The sequence below is a fragment of the Lacerta agilis genome, chromosome 15 (assembly GCF_009819535.1).
Source record: "Lacerta agilis isolate rLacAgi1 chromosome 15, rLacAgi1.pri, whole genome shotgun sequence".
NCBI classification, from domain to species: Eukaryota; Metazoa; Chordata; class Lepidosauria; order Squamata; family Lacertidae; genus Lacerta; species Lacerta agilis.
The window spans coordinates 6,214,765-6,234,842 of NC_046326.1; the positions used below are offsets into that span (position 1 = coordinate 6,214,765).

General features: G+C 43.5%; 1 protein-coding gene across 1 annotated transcript; it reads right to left on the minus strand.

Annotated features, from left to right (window-relative positions):
- Positions 1-3,481: 3,481 nt before the first annotated feature.
- LOC117060014 (basic salivary proline-rich protein 1-like) lies at positions 3,482-19,505 on the minus strand. The gene is made up of 2 exons (XM_033172050.1): positions 19,408-19,505; positions 3,482-5,619 (listed from the first exon to the last, which is right to left on the minus strand). Exon 2 carries the CDS (start codon positions 5,607-5,609, stop codon positions 3,582-3,584), a length of 2,028 nt encoding a protein of 675 aa, XP_033027941.1. The 5' UTR covers positions 5,610-5,619; positions 19,408-19,505; the 3' UTR covers positions 3,482-3,581.
- Between the last annotated feature and the right edge of the window lie 573 nt (positions 19,506-20,078).

Genomic DNA, 20,078 nt, shown 5'->3' on the forward strand with positions numbered 1-20,078 from the left:
ACTTTACAATAAAGAAAGCAGTCCTTATCATAAGTGGCTTAAAAAAAAAATCTACCAGTATCTTACAATTAAAAAGTAAAGTAGCTGGCAGTTTTAAACCCAGGAAAGACCTCATCAGACAGTTTTGCTGGGGCTAGATAGGCCTGGAAATCCCTCTCTAGAGGAATTTAGATCAGGCACCACAACTACCGTATTTTTCGCTCCATAAGACACACTTTTTTCCTCCTAAAAAATAAGTGGAAATATCTGTGTGTCTTATGGAGCGAATGGTGGTCCCTGGAGCTGAATTGCCCAGGGGCCAAAAGAGGATCATGCTTTTTATTTTACAAAGAGAAAGGGGCGTGTTGAAAGGACCCCGCGCAGCAGCTGATCAGCAAGAGATCGGGAGAGAGATAAGAGTCCCCGGCTCCCTTTCAGCCCTCTTGCCCAGGCCTCCATTGTTGAATGTGCTGCAGAGGGAGGTTGTTTGTTTCCCCAGCGACATGTGACTGGCTGATTAGATTATCTGTCTGGAAACTGTAGAAAAGGCTCCCTTTCCTTTAGAAGCTGCAGAAATGTGAGTTGAACCCCATAAAAATGGGCTTTGCTTTTCCCCCTTTGCAAAAAAAGCTGCAAAACTTTTAGCTGATCCTCAAAAACACAGGGCTTTTCCCTTTGCAGAAAAGCTGCAAAACTTTTAGCTGATCCTCAAAAACACAGGGCTTTTCCCTTTGCAAAAAAGCTGCAAAACTTTTAGCTGATCCTCAAAAAACCAGGGCTTTTCCCTTTGCAAAAAAAGCTTCAAAACTTTTAGCTGATCCTCAAAAAAACAGGGCTTTTGGAGGAGGAAAACCAGATTATTTTTTTCTTGTTTCCTCCTCTAAAAATGAGGTGCGCCCTATGGTCCGGTGCGCCCTATGGAGCAAAAAATACGGTAAGTGCTGAAGTGATATGATGTAAGAAAGATTTTCACAGGGATTGACTTCCCCAACACATGATGACTGGCTTTGCTTCTAAAAGACAGAAAGTGTTGTACGATTGTAAAATCCGGAGCAGCGTGAACTGCAGCATGAACATGCAAAGGTAACAACTGTGGCTTCTGGGAAACTGGTTTATTTCTTTGTAGGCAAAAGACAATGGAAAACTCAGGCATGTCCACCTACAGATTTTTAAGGCTTTCATGCAGGCTGTTACAGCATATCCAGGGGGCACTTCCACACAGAAATTTATTGTGGAGTTGGTGCTACTAATGCATGCACTATTTTTTAAATGACATTCACATAACGGTGTCCCTTTCAAAATGCACCATTCCGCCCGCCCCCGCCCCATTTAATCTGTTTGGAGGGAAAGGATTACTTAACAGATTTTCCATAGAAACAGTAATTTTGGATTAAATTGGAAGATAATGTAGGGCAGCATTTTGATGAGGGTGAAGTCACGTGGATGCTGCACAAAACATGTATGCATGCTTCGACAACAAGCTGCTATGTAGAAGGACTCCCTCCTCCATCGACAGGATAAAGAACCCACAGCAGCGTATCCTGTTCCTCACTAGGCAGACACATTTGCAAAGGCACTAAAATGAGAGCACAATTTGTTTTCTTAGGGGTGGACATCTCCCTGGTCCGTCCCCACCCACATTTTGCCTTCTTCCTGTCCGGCTAAAGGTACTTCGAGACAGGGAGTTCCCTCCAAACAGGTCACTGGCAACAAGAGAGAGAGAGAGAGAGAGAGAGAGAGAGAGAGAGAGAGAGAGAGAGAGAGAGAATTTTGCACAGAAACACAATATCATGATGAAATTGACTGGCTTTGGAATGCCAGCAACATTCGGACATGGCAAAAGGTGTATGCATGAGGAGCACCTGACCCACAAAACGCACCCGCGTGGAAACACCCTCACATGAACCTACACCTAGTACTTTGTTGAGCTAGGAGCACCCCACGGACTTCACATTGTGATATGTGGGAGGGAATGCCCTCTTGTATGTTCTGTGTTCTGCTCCCCACCCACCCCACCAGAATCTCAAGACATTTTAAAATGTTAAAAGTGTTCACTGCATTTAGGATTGTGTCCAGTGTTTCCTGTCTGCAAGCTCAAGTGGATGGGTGAGTTTTAATGTTTATTTACTTATTTATGTCATAAAATTTATATACCTCTTGATTGTGAATAATAATAATAATAATAATAATAATAATAATAATAATAATAATACCTTGAAGTGGTTTATATTGCACTAGAGAGGAACCCAACCCAAAGGTTGTGCTAGCGGAACCTCAGTGTGCAATCTGTTGTGCGACAAATTTACTAGCAGCCTCTCTTCTGCAGCCATGGTGCACTGATGCAAAACATTTCACCTGTGGAACAAGTACCACTAAGCGACTTTAACTTAGTGCTACCTTGGATAAAACCCAAAGGAGTGTCTCGTGGAATTTTCACACCTCCAGTGAGGTACTCCCAATGTGAAGCCAATCTGGCACCTTGTTTACGGAGGTGAATGTAAAAAATTCACTTTGGACTTCAGTGTGGCGTACATGGCACACAAAGGGATGGGGGAGAAATTTGATTCAGTTCACATTTAAAGGCAAACCTACCTAATTCTCACTTTCTCAAACAATGCACAAACCAGAACATATTCATCCGTTAAAATTCACACTTGCAATGTAGTTCTCCAGCCAAGTCGTTTACTAAAAAACCACATATACTAGGGTAAAGTGCGCATATAAATGCATATATTACTGAAAATGGCATGCAAAAATGAATTATGTTAGGAGAAATTGCTTTGCAAAAAAAATGTGTATATGAGACAAAATCGCATACAAAATGTGTATATGCGGATAAAATTGCACTAAAAGGCTGATGAATTTTCATGAGGTTGTTGGGTTATAAATAATGTTATTATTGTTATTGTTATTATTAAAATCACAAATGGAAGTGGAATGTGGAGAACTGAGCGTAGAACTGGAAAAATTAGAAGCTGACATTGACAGATTCTACCATCCCTACTCATGAGCCGCTTGGTTTCCCAACCCATCCCATTTCATAGCACGGAAAGTCACTCTCAGTGAAGCTACATAAGAACTGGAAATCCTTTCTTTCCCTTGAAGCTAGACTTTTGTATAGTGGCTTACTGCACCGTAAAGCTTTCTGTTAAAGCTAAGCAGGTTCCCATGAGGGGTCAGTGTACCGGGAGGAATCTGCCACAGGATATGTCAAAGCTATGCAGGTTTCACTGAAGAGCCTATGTAACAGGAGTAGTCTGGCAAAAGATGTGTTTTTCTCCATGTTTCCATTAACTTGTTCATGTTTATACACTGAATATACTTGACTAGCTATGAAAAAGGACATGGCTTGATTCATGTGGGCTGGGCTGGGGAGGTTCCCTTCACTGCAAGGTTACCCTTGGCCTCTTTCCCTAGGAACTATTTTGAAACAGCGGCAGTGCCAAAGGCGGCTCTGGAGGAGTAAGAATTAGCACACGTAACAGATGCAGAAGCGGTAATGTACTCTCCACAAAACATTTCCTTTATATAAACACATCTCTTTACATCCAGACATTTCCTGTCTCAGCAACAAAATGGCAGCTTAAGGAGGCTGTCCAACCTCAAGGTATCAGGAAAGAAGTGACCAGTGCAATAATCGAAAGCACAGAAGACTTGGCAAAAGTGTTGTCATGCATGCGAGACGTGGCACTGTTGCCATGGCTTCCAGGGCCAATGTTAGCTGCTTCTGGAACATGCTTCAGCCAGAGTTTGGTTGGCATCGGCGCTTCTGGCTTCTGGTCATATTTGCTTCCTTCCATGTGACGGATGAAATCACTGTACAGCTCCCTGCACATCTCCCGCACCACTTGCGTCACCACCCTCGCTTCCACCTCATCTGCCGTTTGGTTTCCGGTGGGCTTTGTGTAATAGTTTGCGGTGGCGTTCTCACAATCACTCGCAAAGACATCCTTCGAAACAGGGCGGCCATAGTTTGGGTAGAACACGGGATTGGTAAAACGATTGCGGTTTTCGCTCCACCATCGCTCCTCATCGCTGTCGTTGAAATGCAGTTGCATGTTAGACATGGAGCTGCCCAATCTGTCTTTCGCCACAGCACCTGCTATAGCTTCTTCCGCCACAGGCTTCACTTCCGTCTCGGCCTGCATAGGCCCCTCTGGCCTACTCCCAGGACGTCTGAAGCCGCCTTCTGCGTGGCTAGAGTAGGTACGATACTGCTCTATGCACATTTCGCGCACCACGTGCGTCACAACCCTGCTTTCCATCTCATCTGCCGTTTGGTTTCCGCTGGGCTCCGTATACTCGCTCACAGTGATATTCGTGCAGTCTCTCACAAAGATATCCTGCGGAACAGGCTGGTTGTACTGTGGGTAGTAAACCTGGTCGGAGTAACGGTTGCGGTTTTCCTGCCACCAGCGCTCGTCATCACGGTTGTTAAACTGAAAATTGATATTGGACATGGCACGGCCTAAGAGGTAGCCACCAACGACTCCCGCTGCAGCACCTGCCAGAGCTGATCCTGCCATGTGTTTCATATTGGGCTTGGGTGGCTTAGGCTTCCATGGCTTACTGTCATATTTGCCCCAGCTGCCTCCTTCTCCATGCCTAGGGTAACCAGGGTTTTGTGGAAAGCCGGGATTTTGTTGGGGATAGCCAGGGTTGTGTGGGTTACCAGGATTGTTTGGAGGGTACCCAGGGTTTTGTGGTGGATAACCAGGATTGTGTGGGTTGCCAGGATTGTTTTGAGGGTACCCAGGGTTTTGTGGTGGATAACCAGGATTGTGTGGGTTGCCAGGATTGTGGGGTGGGTAACCTGGGTTTTGTGGTGGATAAACAGGGTTGCCAGGGTTTTGTGGTGGGTATCCAGGGTTTTGTGGAGGAGGGTTGCCAGGATTGCGTGGGGGATAAGCAGGGTTTTGTGGTGGGTAGGCAGGGTTACCAGGGTTTTGTGGTGGGTATCCAGGATTTTGTGGTGGGTAGGCAGGATTTTGTGGAGGAGGGTTGGCAGGATTATGTGGGGGATAAGCAGGGTTTTGTGGTGGGTAGGCAGGGTTTTGTGGAGGAGGGTTGCCAGGATTATGTGGGGGATAAGCAGGGTTTTGTGGTGGGTAGGCAGGATTTTGTGGAGGAGGGTTGCCAGGATTATGTGGGGGATAAGCAGGGTTTTGTGGAGGAGGGTTGCCAGGATTATGTGGGGGATAAGCAGGGTTTTGTGGAGGAGGGTTGCCAGGATTGCGTGGAGGATAAGCAGGGTTTTGTGCTGGAGGGTTGCCAGGATTGATTGGGGGCTTACCAGGATTTACTGGGGGATAAACAGGGTTGTGTTGTGGGGGAGCAGGATTGTGTACAGGTTGGTTGTGTACAGGTTTGCTAGGCTGATGTTGTACAGGTTTGCTAGGTCGATGTTGTACAGGTTTGCTAGGTCGATGTTCCACAGGTCTGCTAGGTCGATGTTCCACAGGTTTGCTAGGTCGATGTTCCACAGGTCTGCTAGGTCGATGATGTGCAGGTTTGCTAGGCCTTCTACTACTTCTACTGGATGAGCTTTTTCCCGAAACAGAGACAATGACCTCAGTCTGCAGAAGAATAAAGAGAATTGCTATGGAGCAGGTCACCAAGAATTTTCCCATAATGGCTATTCTGTAAAACAAAGTAAAGGAATCAAGTTTTTTTAAGGGGGGAAAAAAGACAAGGATACAAACACAAAATGCAGAATATATAATTGCAAATAGATGGTGGTGGTATTTCCAAAATGATTCTCTCACACATTATATGTTGAGCGGGCTTTGGGTGTGTCAATAATGTGAATCTGACAACTGTCCAACAAGAGGAGAGGCTGTAACCCAATGAAAGATCACACGCTTTGCATGTAGAAGGACCATGGCTCAATCTCTGGCATCTCCAGATAGGAATGGAAATGGACCCTGTTTGAAATCCCGGACAGCTTGTGCAAGCCAGTGCAGACAATCCTGAGCTTGAGGTACCAATACTCTGATGGGGTATAAAGCCACTTTCTATGTTCCTAAGTTGATGCCTGCACCAGCGGACAAAAGTCTATACAACTTAGAAGGCAGGGGTGGGGTTTTTTTTGAGGGGGGGCAGATATAAAACAGCCCAGGTGTAAATGTACTTGACTTACAGGAAATAATTACATCAGGCAGAAGTCAGAAGGTAGGTCCACTTCAGTTATATATAAGTAGCAAACTTCTCGCTTTCATGCCAGTTAGGAGCTCTTAAAAATTGTGCCACTTTCTTTGACGAATAATTCTGAGTCACTTGAAAACTTGCACATTCCAGCATCAATAGCCCAGTGAAAACCACCAACTTGCCGACTGACTCCCCAGGGTTCGTTTAGATAGAGAATGAACAATTCATTACTGAGAAATGGAACAATTATTGAGAAGGCCCAAAAAACTCTAAAGGACTATTTTGACATTAATTTAAATACAACAATGGAAAAAGAGGGTGATTTGGGACGCAAGCAAAGCAGTGATGAGAGGATTTTTTATACAACAGAATGCAGTAAGAATGAAGGAGCAGAATATTAAAAAAGATTCGGTTTTGATGAAAATTAAAGAAAAAGAGAAAAAACTGAGAAGCAAGCTGAAGGACCAACAGACACAAAAGGAAATAAAGGTTCTCCAGGTGCAATATTCTAATTTAATAAATCAGGAGATAGAATGGAAAATAAAATTAATGAGGCAAAAGACTTTTGAATCTGCAAATAAATGTGGAAAATTACTGGCTTGGCAATTAAAAAAAGAGACAGAAACAAAATACAATTACCAATATAATAGTAGAGGATAAAAATATAGAGAACCCAAAGGAGATCAGAAGATGCTTTCAGAAATTTTACAAGCAACTGTACAAAGAAGACAATCAGAATATAGACAAAATACAACAGTTTTTGGATAAAAATGGACTGCACAAAATACCAGAGGACAAAAAAATAATACTCAACCACCCAATTACAAGACAAGAAGTTGAGGAAGCAATAGATCATATGCAGCTGGGCAAGGCCCCGGGACCGGATGGATTTACAGCAAAATACTACAAAACTTTGAAGGAATGGATGATGGAAGTATGCAATGAGATATTAAGGGGAAGCAGGGCACCTGAGTCGTGGAAAGATGCCTATATACCAGTAACTCTGATACCAAAACCAGACACAGATACGACTCAAATGAAAAATTATCGACCAATCTCCTTATTAAATGTGGATTACAAAATATTTGCAAATATACTGGCCATAAGATTGAAAAGAGTATTGAAAGAATGTATCCACAATGAACAAGCAGGTTTTTTACCTGGAAGACATATGAATAGTAATATTAGTAATTTAGTGGATATACTAGAAAGATTGGACAAGAAAATCAATACAAGAGCTATATTGATGTTTATTGACGCAGAGAAGGCCTTTGACAATGTTTCATGGAGATTTATGAAACAAAATTTTGGCAGAATGGAAGTAGGAGAAAATTTTATGAATGGTTTAAAGGCAATTTACTTTGAGCACAGAGCAAATATTATTATAAACAACGTGCTGTCAGAAGAGATTAGAATTGAAAAAGGAACCAGACAAGGGTGCCCGCTATCCCTGCTTTTATTTATTACAGTCCTGGAGGTCCTGCTGAACATGATAAGAAAGGATGAAGAGATCAAAGAAATAAGGGTGGGAGAGAAGGAATATAAATTGAGAGCCTTCGCTGATGATTTAGTGTTGACCTTACAAGACCCTGAGCACAGTGCAGTAAAATCACTGGAAATAATACAAGAATTTGGGCAAGTAGCAGGCTTCAAATTGAATAAAGCCGAAGTGTTGGTAAAAAAAATTGACATTGGAGGAAAGAAATAGACTACAAACTGTTACAGGGCTAAGCTTTGTAAAGAAGGTTAAATATCTGGGCATTAACATGACTGTAAAAAATATAAATCTTTATAAAGACAATTACGAAAAAATATGGAAGGAGATCAAAAGAGATTTAGAAATTTGGACAAATTTGAAATTATCTATATCAGGTCGAATTTCAGTAGTAAAGATGAATGTATTGCCGAAAATGTTATTTTTATTCCAATCATTATCAATCATTGATAAGATGGATTGTTTTAAAAGGTGGCAAAAGGATTTGTCGAAATTTATCTGGCAGGGAAAGAAACCAAAAATTAAGTATAAGATTTTAACTGATTCAAAGGAAAGAGGTGGATTTTCCCTGCCAGATTTAAGGATTTATTTTGTTGGTTGAAAGATTGGTTTACGTTAGAAAATGCTGATGTATTAGATTTGGAAGGACATGATAATGTGTTTGGATGGCATGCATATCTTTGGTATGATAAGATCAAGGCTCACAAAGGTTTTAAAACACATATAATTAGGAAGTCCCTTTTTAAAGTATGGATGAAGTATAAAGATTTGTTAGAAAAGAAAACGCCCAGATGGTTGTCACTGTTAGAAGCAAAAGCCCACAAAAGAGCAAATATGGATAGACAATGGCCAAAATACAGTGACATTTTGATACAAGAAGGAGAATATTTAAAATTGAAATCATATGAACAATTGAAAGGACATGTAACGGACTGGCTGCAATATTATCAGCTAAATGAGACATGTAAGTCAGATAGAAAAATTGGTTTTCAGTTAGAAAAATCCAAGTTGGAGACAGAATTGATAGAGCCAAAGATTAAAAATCTTTCCAGAATGTATAATTTATTGATGGAGTGGCATACTAAAGATGAAATGGTTAAATCAACAATGATAGATTGAGCAAAGGATGTGGGGCACATCATGTTGGAGGATTGGGAAAAATTGTGGAAAACCGGTATAAAATTTTCAGCATGTAATTTGCTCAGAGAGAATATAATGAAGATGATGTATAGGTGGTATTTGACCCCTGTGAAATTGGCAAAATGTATCATGGACAAAGTAATAAGTGCTGGAAATGTAAACAAACAGAAGGAACCTTCTTCCATATGTGGTGGATGTGCCCAAAGGTAAAAGACTTCTGGGAAAAAATTTATAATGAAATGAAAAAGGTGTTGAAAAACACATTTAAAAAGAAACCAGAAGCCTTTTTACTGGGCATCCTAGGCCAAGAAATTCCTAAATGTGATAGAACTTTATTTATGTGTGCCACAACAGCAGCTAGAATTTTGATAGCTAAGAACTGGAAGACAGAAGAAATACCAACGATTGAAGAATGGCAGATGAAAATGATGGACTATATGGAGCTTGCTGAGATGACCGGGAAACTTCGTGACCGGAGGGACGACGCAGTGGAAGAAGAGTGGAAGAAATTTAAATTGTATCTTTAAAATTATTGTATGATTGAAAATTACATATAATTTGGAAGAAAAGCTAGACTGTAGATTTAGAATTTGGTTAAGTGTATGGGAATTGTGAGAAATGAGTTAAGATATTAGATAAGACCAATGATTTTGTATAGTAAAGCAAGATATTTTAAGATGGTAAGAAATTACTAAAGATGATTGACAAGGAACGCAAGAAGTGGAGAGGGGAGGAAGTCAAGATACAATGTAAAGGATAGAAGTAAATGATAGTAATAGTTTTTTGTTGTTGTTTTTATTGTAGGTTTGTTTTCTTTTTTATGGTTGTATTGTTTTGTATTTGTTTGTTTTATTGTTGTTTTTCCTTTGAAAATTTTAATAAATATATTTTAAAAAAAGAAAAAAGAAAACCACCAACTTGCCAATTTGGTGTTTTCCAACACTACTGCATATACCAAAATATATACCATAGTTAATCCTCTCCCCAAATCCACTCAGCTCCATCTATCTCCCAGTTATATAAATTCCTGTTGAAGCTATAGCAGAATTTTATTTTGCAAAAACACCACATTATTACTGTGATAGTCAGTACATAGATCCCAAAGTTTCGCAACATTTGAGTGCATACACGTATGAACCACTATGGTTTATAGTGGAACTGATTAAATGTGTTGTCAAAAAGGCAGCCCTGGTGATCAAATGGATCAAGTATCTCACTCACTACCCTCCATCTCTCGTTGTTAGAAGCACGCTGTGAAATGAGGTCCTTTTACAAAATTGCAAATGCATCCACAGACAGGGGAACCAAAATATAATTTAAAAAATACGTTGAACCCATTGGAAAATCAAAGGCTTGGTAAATAAAGTGTAACAGAGATACCTTAAGCATGTGCAAAGTGCATTTCCCTTACTCCTGAGCAATCGCAATATGCCCACCCATATTTGTATTGGAAAGAAATTAAGCACTGGAGAATCCTCTCAAGGGGAAAAATACAGTTCAATACACAAATGCTCAGAAAGACCAAAGCCCCCTGCTTTGAGGCAGTGTGTTTTAGCGTAGAAACAAAGCTCCATTCCTCTTCTCCTTCCAACCTTTTAAATTGTTCCAGAGGCTTTGGGGCCAGTGCCAATGAGCTGGTGCAGATTGCCCTTTCCCCCAGATTCACCATAATCAGCTTACACTTTTCCGGCAGGAGAAGTGGGGTTTTCCAAGTCCTAGCAAGCTTTACAGAGAACTCGCACCACCTCACCAAGCCTATGGGGAGAGTGTTGTTGCACTCAGGCCCTGCTTGTGGGCTTCCCATGGGCATCTGGCCACTGTGTGGAGAGGATGCTGGGCTGCATGTGCCTTTGGTCTGATCCTGCAGCCAAGCTCTTCTGGTGTTTTGATTTTCTCAACTGCAAGTTGCAATGAGATGCACGCAATCACTGTTGGCCACAGCAGGTTCACAGCTTTGCTTCACATCTACAGTGGTACCTTGGTTCTCAAACGCCTTGGTACTCAAACAACTTGGAACCGAACACTGCAAACCTGGAAGTAAGTGTTCCGGTTTGCGAACGTTTTTCGGAAGCCAAACGTGCTCCGTTTTGAGTGTTACACTTCCGATTTGAGTGTTACGCTGAGGTCTGTCTGTTTTTGCTATTTATTTTGCATTGTGGCTTTTTGTTTTGTTTTTGTGACTGTGTAGAACCCAGTTCAGCTACTGGTTGGTTGATTGATTGATTGATTGATTGATTGAGTGAGTGACTGCAGTACACTGCTTATTGCTTTCATTTTATGGATCAATGGTCTCGTTAAATAGTAAAATCCATGTTAAATTGCTGTTTTAGGGGTTGTTATTAAAAGTCTGGAACAGATTAATCTGTTTTGCATTACTTTCTATGGGAAAGCGCGCCTTGGTTTTGGAACGCTTTGGTTTTGGAATGGACTTCTGGAATAGATTAAGTTTGAGAACGAAGGTACCACTACATTATTATTTAGCATGATTTGGTGGAATCCTTTATTGCTTTGTTCAGAGCCCACAAGCTGAGTCAGAATCAGCACATTTCCCAGGGGCCTGTATCCCGCAAGAGCCCAGGAAGTTCTGTCTCCATTGAAGGCATTGGCCATCTCTGATTTGGATTATACCAGTAATTTATGTTCTGGGTAAAGCATTGCTTGCCATATTGAGCCATAACAGGAATGTCAAGGGCAAAGCAGAAGATAAAGTGGCCCTCCTTATATGGGTTAGGAAGATAAGACAGTGCTGTGGTGTTTTATTCTAGACAGCAGGGCGTTTCTGTATCATCTTGGTATTCCAACTTCCACTCAGAGTAGCTATCAGGAAGAGCTTGTTTTGATTGCATAATGTTCCCTCCTTCCTAGGCACTTGCTCTCAATCCGCTGTTTATCCCGCTCCCTCACCCCCCTTTCTTTTCATTTGCACCCTCCTAACAATGGGGACATTGTGTTCCTCTAAAAGTTCCTCCAGGATTGCCAGCAGGGCAGATATTCTGTTTTCTGGTCATGCCTCTGCTTGTTGAAGAGAGTCATCCATTCTTGGTAATCATGTGCTGGGCCTTGATGGGGTGGAAGGGAGGGCCTTTGGCACTTATCCCTAAAGAAGTGCCTAAACTGGAGCAGAGGCAAACAACTTTACATACCCATGGGCTGTGGATGGTTCCAAGGAATTGCAAGTCACCTCCGGCATTCTAACTAGCCTGAGCTAGTCAAACCCAAGACAAAGTGTGTGGAAAGAAAGGTCTAATGGGAGGCTGTTGAGTTGAATTGGCTTCCAAGCTGATATGCTAGGCTTTTTGTTTGGACCATGATTGAGTTCTGGAATTTGGAATTGACCGGGGCTGTTGATACAATTTTTCCTAACTGCCCTCTTCCACCGCCCTTCATTTTCTAGGGAAGCTGACAGAGATGAGCCTATTGGGATAGTGGTTAGCAGAGGCACCGGGTTGCCACCAAGATGGGGGGGGCACTTGTTGCACACGTGCGACGTCACAAGTGCCGTGCATTGCGCCCATGTGACGACGCATCCATGATACAAGGAGCCAAGCACTTGGGAGAAGCCGGCCACTGGACCTGTGGTGCATGTCAGATGGGTGCCATGTGTGTAGGACCAATGTGCCAGATGGGTGCAATGAGTGTAGGACCAACTGAAGATGGAGAGGGCCAAGGTGCCTTTGGCCGCATAGAGTTGGCATGCCTGGTGGTTAGAGTTACAGGTGGGTAGCCGTGTTGGTCTGCCATAGTCAAAACAAAATCGAAAATTCTTTCTAGTAGCACCTTAGAGACCAACTGAGTTTGTTCCTGGTATGAGCTTTCGTGTGCATGCACACTTCTTCAGATACACTGAAACAGAAGTCACCAGATCCTTAAATATAGTGGGGGAGTGGGGAGGGGTATTACTCAGAAGGGTGGTGGGAATGGGTGATAGGCTGATAAGTGTGGAAAACCTGTTGACGACTCTAAACGGCTGCAGTTAGTCTTGCAGGGAAATGCAAGGGGTGAGATGGCTAAAGATGGCTCCCAGAGCTTGAGAAAGAGAACTAAATTAGAACTAAAATATCCACCTGATGAAGTTAAACAACAGATCGACAGAGCCAGACTGATACCCAGAGAGAACTTGCTGCAAGACAGACCCAAAAAAGAAAATAACAGAACACCACTAGTCATCACATACAGCTCCCAAGTTAAAACAGTACAACGCATCATCAGAGATCTACAACCTCTCCTAGACAATGACAGTTCTCTTTCTCAAGCTCTGGGAGGAAGACCCTTCATCGCATACAAACAGCCACCCAATCTCAAACAGCTCCTCACCCACAATAATACAAAAACAGGACTCAACATGGACACTGGTACCAGAGCCTGCAATAAACCCAGATGCCAACTTTGCTGCCACATAAACCCGGATAACACCATTACTGGTCCCAACAACATCAAACACACCATCTCAGGACTATTTAATTGCTCATCTTCCAACATTGTGTATGCAATCAAATGCCAACAGTGCCCTTCAGCTCTCTATATTGGACAAACAGGCCAAACCCTACGCCAAAGGATAAATGGACATAAATCTGATATCAGGAATCACAAGACAGAGAAACCAGTAGGAGAACACTTCAATCTCCCAGGACATTCTATAAAAGATCTCAAAGTAGCTGTCTTAATACAAAGAAATTTCAGAAATAGACTGGAAAGAGAAGTGGCTGAATTGCAACTAATCACCAAACTTAAAACCATGGAGAAACCTGGTTTGAACAAAGACATTGGATTCTTATCTCATTATACATAACAAAGCCATCTTTAGCCATCTCACCCCTTGCATTTCCCTGAAAGACTAACTGCAGCCGTTTAGAGTCGTCAACAGGTTTTCCACACTTATCAGCCTATCACCCATTCCCACCACCCTTCTGAGTAATACCCCTCCCCACTCCCCCACTATATTTAAGGATCTGGTGACTTCTGTTTCAGTGTATCTGAAGAAGTGTGCATGCACACGAAAGCTCATACCAGGAACAAACTCAGTTGGTCTCTAAGGTGCTACTAGAAAGAATTTTCGATTTTGTTTTGACTGGTGGTTAGAGTGCAAGTGATCAAAAACTTGGCCTGATTCCGACTGGATATGACTCAGAACTCATCTATTCCTTGGTGATACCTGCATAGAGGGAACAGTTTATCAAAAAACAACAACAACCCTGAAATGTGAATTAATATGCCTCTTTTTCTAGAGATGGGGAAACTTGCCATTCCACAGCAAGATTAGGGCATTTACTGTGAACAACAGCCACAACCTAATGTTCAAACCCAGCCCCCCTCGCATGTCCTACTTTTACCCCTCAGCCACACAACTGACCACAAATCCACATAATCCCACTGAATGGACACACCTCTCCAACAAACTACCAGCTCATAACCATCCAAACCATCTGTGCAAGCCAAACTTGTTTAAAGTACTCAAAACATGCAAAAGAAGAACTTGCAACAGGAGTTTCTAGACCAGCTGCAAGATGTATACTCAGCCCTGCCCACGCTCTGTAGAAACCTGACTCTTGTCTACTCTTCTGAGGTTTTGCAGGAACCATAGAATAAACCTGCAAGAAGCACCTCCGTGCTGAGCTTAGCAGCACGATCCATGAGGTCTGCTTCTCACAGTAATATAAACATGAACACTAATTGCTGATACGTACAATACAGATATGCCAGAAGTCTGGCTTTTGCTCAAATAACCAAATTGCTTTTTAGCCAAGGAGAGGAAACTCCACCCAGCTCTCCAGATGAAAACTGTAGATTTGATTGCTCACAATCAGAGAGATCTGGGACAGGGTTTTCCAAGTGGCACTCGTGGGATCAAGTGCACCCTCAGAGGCCTTCCCCAGTCCCCATGGGGTCCCCTCCACCCTGCTGAAATAAATATTCTGTTGTAGCCAGTGAAACATGGGTGCCTTCAAACTGTCATTGTTTTTAAAGAGGGATTCAAGAGTATCCTGGAACTTTAGTATGGCTTGTGTAATAAGAAAAAATCTGCCCTTATTCCCTTATGGGGTATACAAGAGCCCTTGCAAAGTCCTTTGCAGGTTCTCCATTGGTAGGAGTAAAAAACAGAGGCCAACCAGAGAAGATTGAGAAGCAAAGCATTGATCTTTATTGAAGCTGTTGCAACAGCGGTGATTTTCAGGGGAAAAGACCCAGAACAAAGCAAGCATGCTCTTATAAAGACATTTCAAAATCCCTCCTGGAGTCTAGCCCACCCCCAGAAACAGCATCCAATCACAGAAGAGGTGTAACCCAAGACCACCACCCCCAGATACATCAGAGCTACATCACAAATTGGGGAGGGTCAGAGGAGGTAACTTGAGGTAACTTGAGAATTTTCCACACCTGTGCCATCTCTCCTTGACCCCTCCCAGACGCACATTTCTGCAAAACAAAAGGTTTCCTCCCTGGCCGGTAGGGCTAATGGCTGTCCTTTGTGAGGGAAATGGCCCATCCTCAGGCAGAGACAGGCCCGTCTTAGAGGGATCGGCCGCCCTGGCGCAGCGATCCCTCGCCGCCCCCAGCCTGCCGCCTCTCTGCCCGCCTCCCTCCCGCGCTGGCCGCCCCTCGGGAGGGGGGGTGGGCGAGCGGGGGATGAGGGGCGTGGCGTTGGAGCGGGCGCCCGCGCTCCAGCGGGCGGAGGATGAGGGGCGGGCGGACAGGCGCTCGCGCACCAGTGGGAGGGCGGGCTGCAAGCCGGCCGCCCTCGCCTCCCAGAGCCCCAGCTGGAGTGCTGGAAGGTCGCGCAAAGCCCCGCGCCGCTTCAGCGCTCCAGCTGGGGCTCTGGGAGGCGAGGGCGGGTGGCTTACAGCCCGCCCGCCCGCCGGCACGCGAGTGCCCGCCTGCCCGTGGGGGCGGGTTGGGGAGGGGGAGCCCGGTATGCCGGCGGGCTCGCGGGGGCGCCCCTGGGGTGCCCGGCGCCCTGCGCCACCGGCCTCTATGGATGAGACGGCTCTGGGCAGAGACTTCTCACCCCCTCCCTGCAGATGAAAACACTTGGCCAGCTAGGAGTCAAAATGGAATTTCTCATATATATATATGAGAAAGACCTTGAAATTCTTACAACACTTGCAAGGTTACATATGGCCTTTGTTACATAGCTTCAAGCACCAGGCAAAAACATTCACCTTCTCCCAGGCCTTTGGCAAATTAAACAATCTATGGCCTTTTAAACTGTGAGGGTATTGTTTTTTGTTTGTTTTTTTGTTACTATGTGATGTATTTTTGTGTTTTTATATTATGAACAACTAATCTGTTTAGCCTCCCAGTTCCCCGAAATCATGTGTCTCCTCCACTATCTAAAATTAGACTGCAGGCACCTCAGGGTTCATTTTGACTTTGTTATCTTGCTCTGGAAATTGCACCAGTAGAGCTAGATTAATAATAGCATTTCCATCTAATTCTGCACTTAGGTTTGGAAGCAAAATGGAGCCACCCAAAAAAGTAAAAATAAAGTGCTTCTATAGAGAATAGATCTTCCCAGGTATCCACAAGTGTATTAGTTTGTAAAAATCAAAGAAGAAGAGATTTTAGGGGGGAAACACACACCACAACAGGGCCTGTTAGCTTCCAGGACCTATTGAATGTTGACAGCAGTAGAGGCACAGCCTGTTGAGGATGGCAGATAAAAATGAAAAAAGGGACTGATTATCAGTTTTCCTTAACAACATATAGTGAGTGTTCAGGTGGTAGAAATTTGCAGAGGTTCCCTACCTTTTGGAATGCCAAGAAACTGTCAAAAACCAAAACAAAATAAAACAAAAAATTCCTTCCAGTAGCACCTTAGAGACCAATTAAGTTTGTTCTTGGTATGAGCTTTCGTGTGCATGCACACATCTTCAGATACCCTGTGCATGCACACTTCTTCAGATGCACACTTCTTCAGATACCCTGAAGAAGTGGTATCTGAAGAAGTGTGCCTGCACATGGAAGCTCATACCAAGAACAAACTTAGCTCATACCAAGAACAAACAAACATACCAAGAACAAAACAAACATACCAAGCTCATACCAAGAACAAACAAACATACCAAGAACAAACTTAGTTGGTCTCTAAGGTGCTACTGGAAGGAATTTTATTTTGTTTTGACTATGGCAGACCAACACGGCTACCTACCCTTAACTGTCATAAAACCAGTTACACAGAAGAAAAATGTGATGCTCACAAAAAGCAGGGAGTCAGGCAGCACACAAACCACCAAGAACATCCCCTCCCCCAAAAAAACTCATTTTAAAAAATCAGGCGGGGCAGAGGGCATTGGTGATAATGGCGGGTGCTGTGGTGACCACCAGTGCCATACTAGGGGGGAGGCATAATTAATTAAAGGGTTGCCCACCAGGAAATTTAGAACTCCCACCACCCTTCTGCATAATCTGATGAGTCCTTGAAACTTTCCTCAGAAACCTCCCACCCGCCACTTGCACCCAATAAAGCAGTACGTTTCAGGGCTGGTAATCGACTCCAGAACTGATCCCATTAATGCTTCATAGCAGAGCAAGGGAAGGTTTCATGAGGATGGTAGAAGAAAAGAGGGTGTCTATTCCTCCTCTTGGAACTCTTCCCACCATCAGCAGCAACACCAACCCAAATGGTGCCTTGTGTCTGAGGTTGGCTGGAGCACTGGTGTAGGAAGGGCGGGGCGTAGGGGGTGGGGCACCCCGGGCAGCACGATCCCAGTAGGGTTCCATCTTGGCTGCCCCCCCCCACCCGCGCTGTGCACCACACCCCCCAGAATGCACGCCATGCCCCTGCGGGTGGTGCACCACACCCCCAGAACGCGCACCAGCCCTGCTCCCGCCTGCTTCCCGCCCCCGGTGCCAGAGCATGAAGCTCCGCCACTGGGCTGGAGATCTTCCAGGAACACTCCTCTAGGAGCTGCCAATGCACTGCACCATTTTGTTGCAGCCGGCCCCACTTGTTATTGTATCAATAACTCCACAGGCAGAGAAGAAATGCATTGAGACAGAAACCAAGAGAGCAAGCGTTATCCTGTAAAGGCTTGTTCTGGGGGGATCAACAAGTTTGTTGGCGCTGTATTGATCCATAGATCACCTATAGATGCCAAGAGTCTGCACACAGCCTTTTTTCTTGTTACCCATTGGCTAATGTTCTGGCCAGTTAATGCTTTGTAGCTGTGGCTACCGGCTGAACCCTTAGATCAGGGGTCAGCAAACTTTTTCAGCAGGGGGCCGGTCCACTGTCCCTCAGACCTTGTGGGGGGGGGGCGGACTATATTTTGGAAAAAAAAATATGAATGAATTCCTATGCCCCACAAATAACCCAGAGATGCATTTTAAATAAAAGGACACATTCTACTCATGTAAAAACACGCTGATTCCTGGACCATTTAGAAGGCAATTGGGCCACATCTGGCCCCCAGGGCCATAGTTTGGGGCCCCCTGCCTTAGATGAAGATATATACAGTAGTTCCTAAGAGCTAAGAAGACAATCAAGCAGGGAATTATAGAAGCTCATTTTGCATAATCTGGGGTCGATAGTTGGGCGTTGGGGATGGTGAAGGTATGGTGAATATATTGTAAGGAAAATGCATGAAATATAAACTGTGTCTAGAAGCAATACAAGCATGCCATTGGATACAACCCCACACTGGTGCCCTAATTGCGCAGCACACAATTGGTGGTAAAGCAGTAAGATTTGGCATGTAGTAACAGTGCAGAGGGGTGGGGTCAATTTCCTCCCATTTTTACAAAACCAGGATTAATCTAATCAAATTATCCTGAAACTACTTGGAATGTGTGTGCATGCAGGCGTGTACTGTATATCCCCAGAATTGTGGGAAAATAAAATGTGTAGAATTCTGCTCTTTCCCCTGAGTTTAGAAGCAGCTACAAAGGCAGGTTTTATTAAAAACCCAAACGGAAGGATCTTGTGGTCATGTTTACATGTCATGCTCTATGTTATCTTCCATTTCTTCCTTGATATAAAAGGAGTTCCTCTTTGCTGAGAAGTCTCTACAATCTGACATAGTTTCAGAAATTTATTGCACCCCATATATGCTATTATTTTGGGATATTTTTTATAATGGCTGGTGAAGACAGCAAGGATTTAAAACATCCTGTCAACAGCTGCCTTAAAAGCTTTGTAAATGCAGAGCACTCACAGAATAAACCCCCAGACGGTTTTTCTGTTGCGTTATGCAATGAAATACGACCGCCTCAAACTGCAAACCAAGGGAAATCCTTTTGCCTCCATTGCTCATTTAATGCTACGACATCATTAGGCAACCCGGCACTCTGATCCTAACATGAACGGACACCCTTCCAAATAATGTCTCCATTCAGAGCAGCTTAAAAATAAAAGGGAATTGGCAGGCATGTCTACGATTTATGCAACATAGCAGCTGCAAGGACTCGGTATAATTTAATGACGCAGATTTAATAAATATGAACATTCAGGACCTATAGAAAGACAGCAGGATGTTGAAGATGCCATTTGGGAGCGGAAGGAAGAAAGAAAATCACAGCATCTAGAATATTGGCTTCTTATGCTGCTGACAACTGAACTGTAGAAATTAAGGTAGAAATTAAGAGTAGCCAGGATGTGGCTGAGCAGCTGTAAGCCCTGTAAATTCATTTTAAAAGATGAAACAACTTACCTTTATTTGGACTGCTTTTCAAAGACTCTCTTCTTTCGTACGTCAGGTCTCTCTGTGTGCCCGGAAATCTACCAGTCTCTCAAAATAAGTAGCAGTAGGTGGGGCATGCTGAACGCTTAACAAGAACAGTTGTTTTTCTTGGGAGGTACGTCACTTGAGAGCAGCCTCTGAGTCAGCCCACCCTTCTAAATGCATTAGGAAATTAGTTTCTGGATGGTGGGAGGGAGCAGGGGAGCAGCAGAAGACTCCCCAGTCAGCCTCAGGCTTCAGGAAAAAGTTGTGCTTTCAGAACTAGTATCTAACTTTCAGACAAGTAGTTGAACAAGGTCCACATTTTCCAGTAGGATTTTAAAACTAGGACTATGTTCCATGCAGTGTGTGATCACCAATTGTGGACATCAAAATCTTTTTTGCACTCGTATCAGCTTTCTGGTAGAATTCTACCTTTTTCCAGATTGATTCAGCCTCTATTTAAAAATGGATGTTTTCTCCCCTGTGGTGGTAAGTTTTAAAGCAGAAGCGTGTTTTAGTATGTTAGGGAGAATGTTTGCTGCTGACCACTGTCAAAACATGCCATTGGTGGCCCTTAGGATATTTTATTCCATGAGCTCTCAACCATTTTCCTCTGGGCCACACACTCAAAATAAAGATTTGCTTGTGCAACACCGATT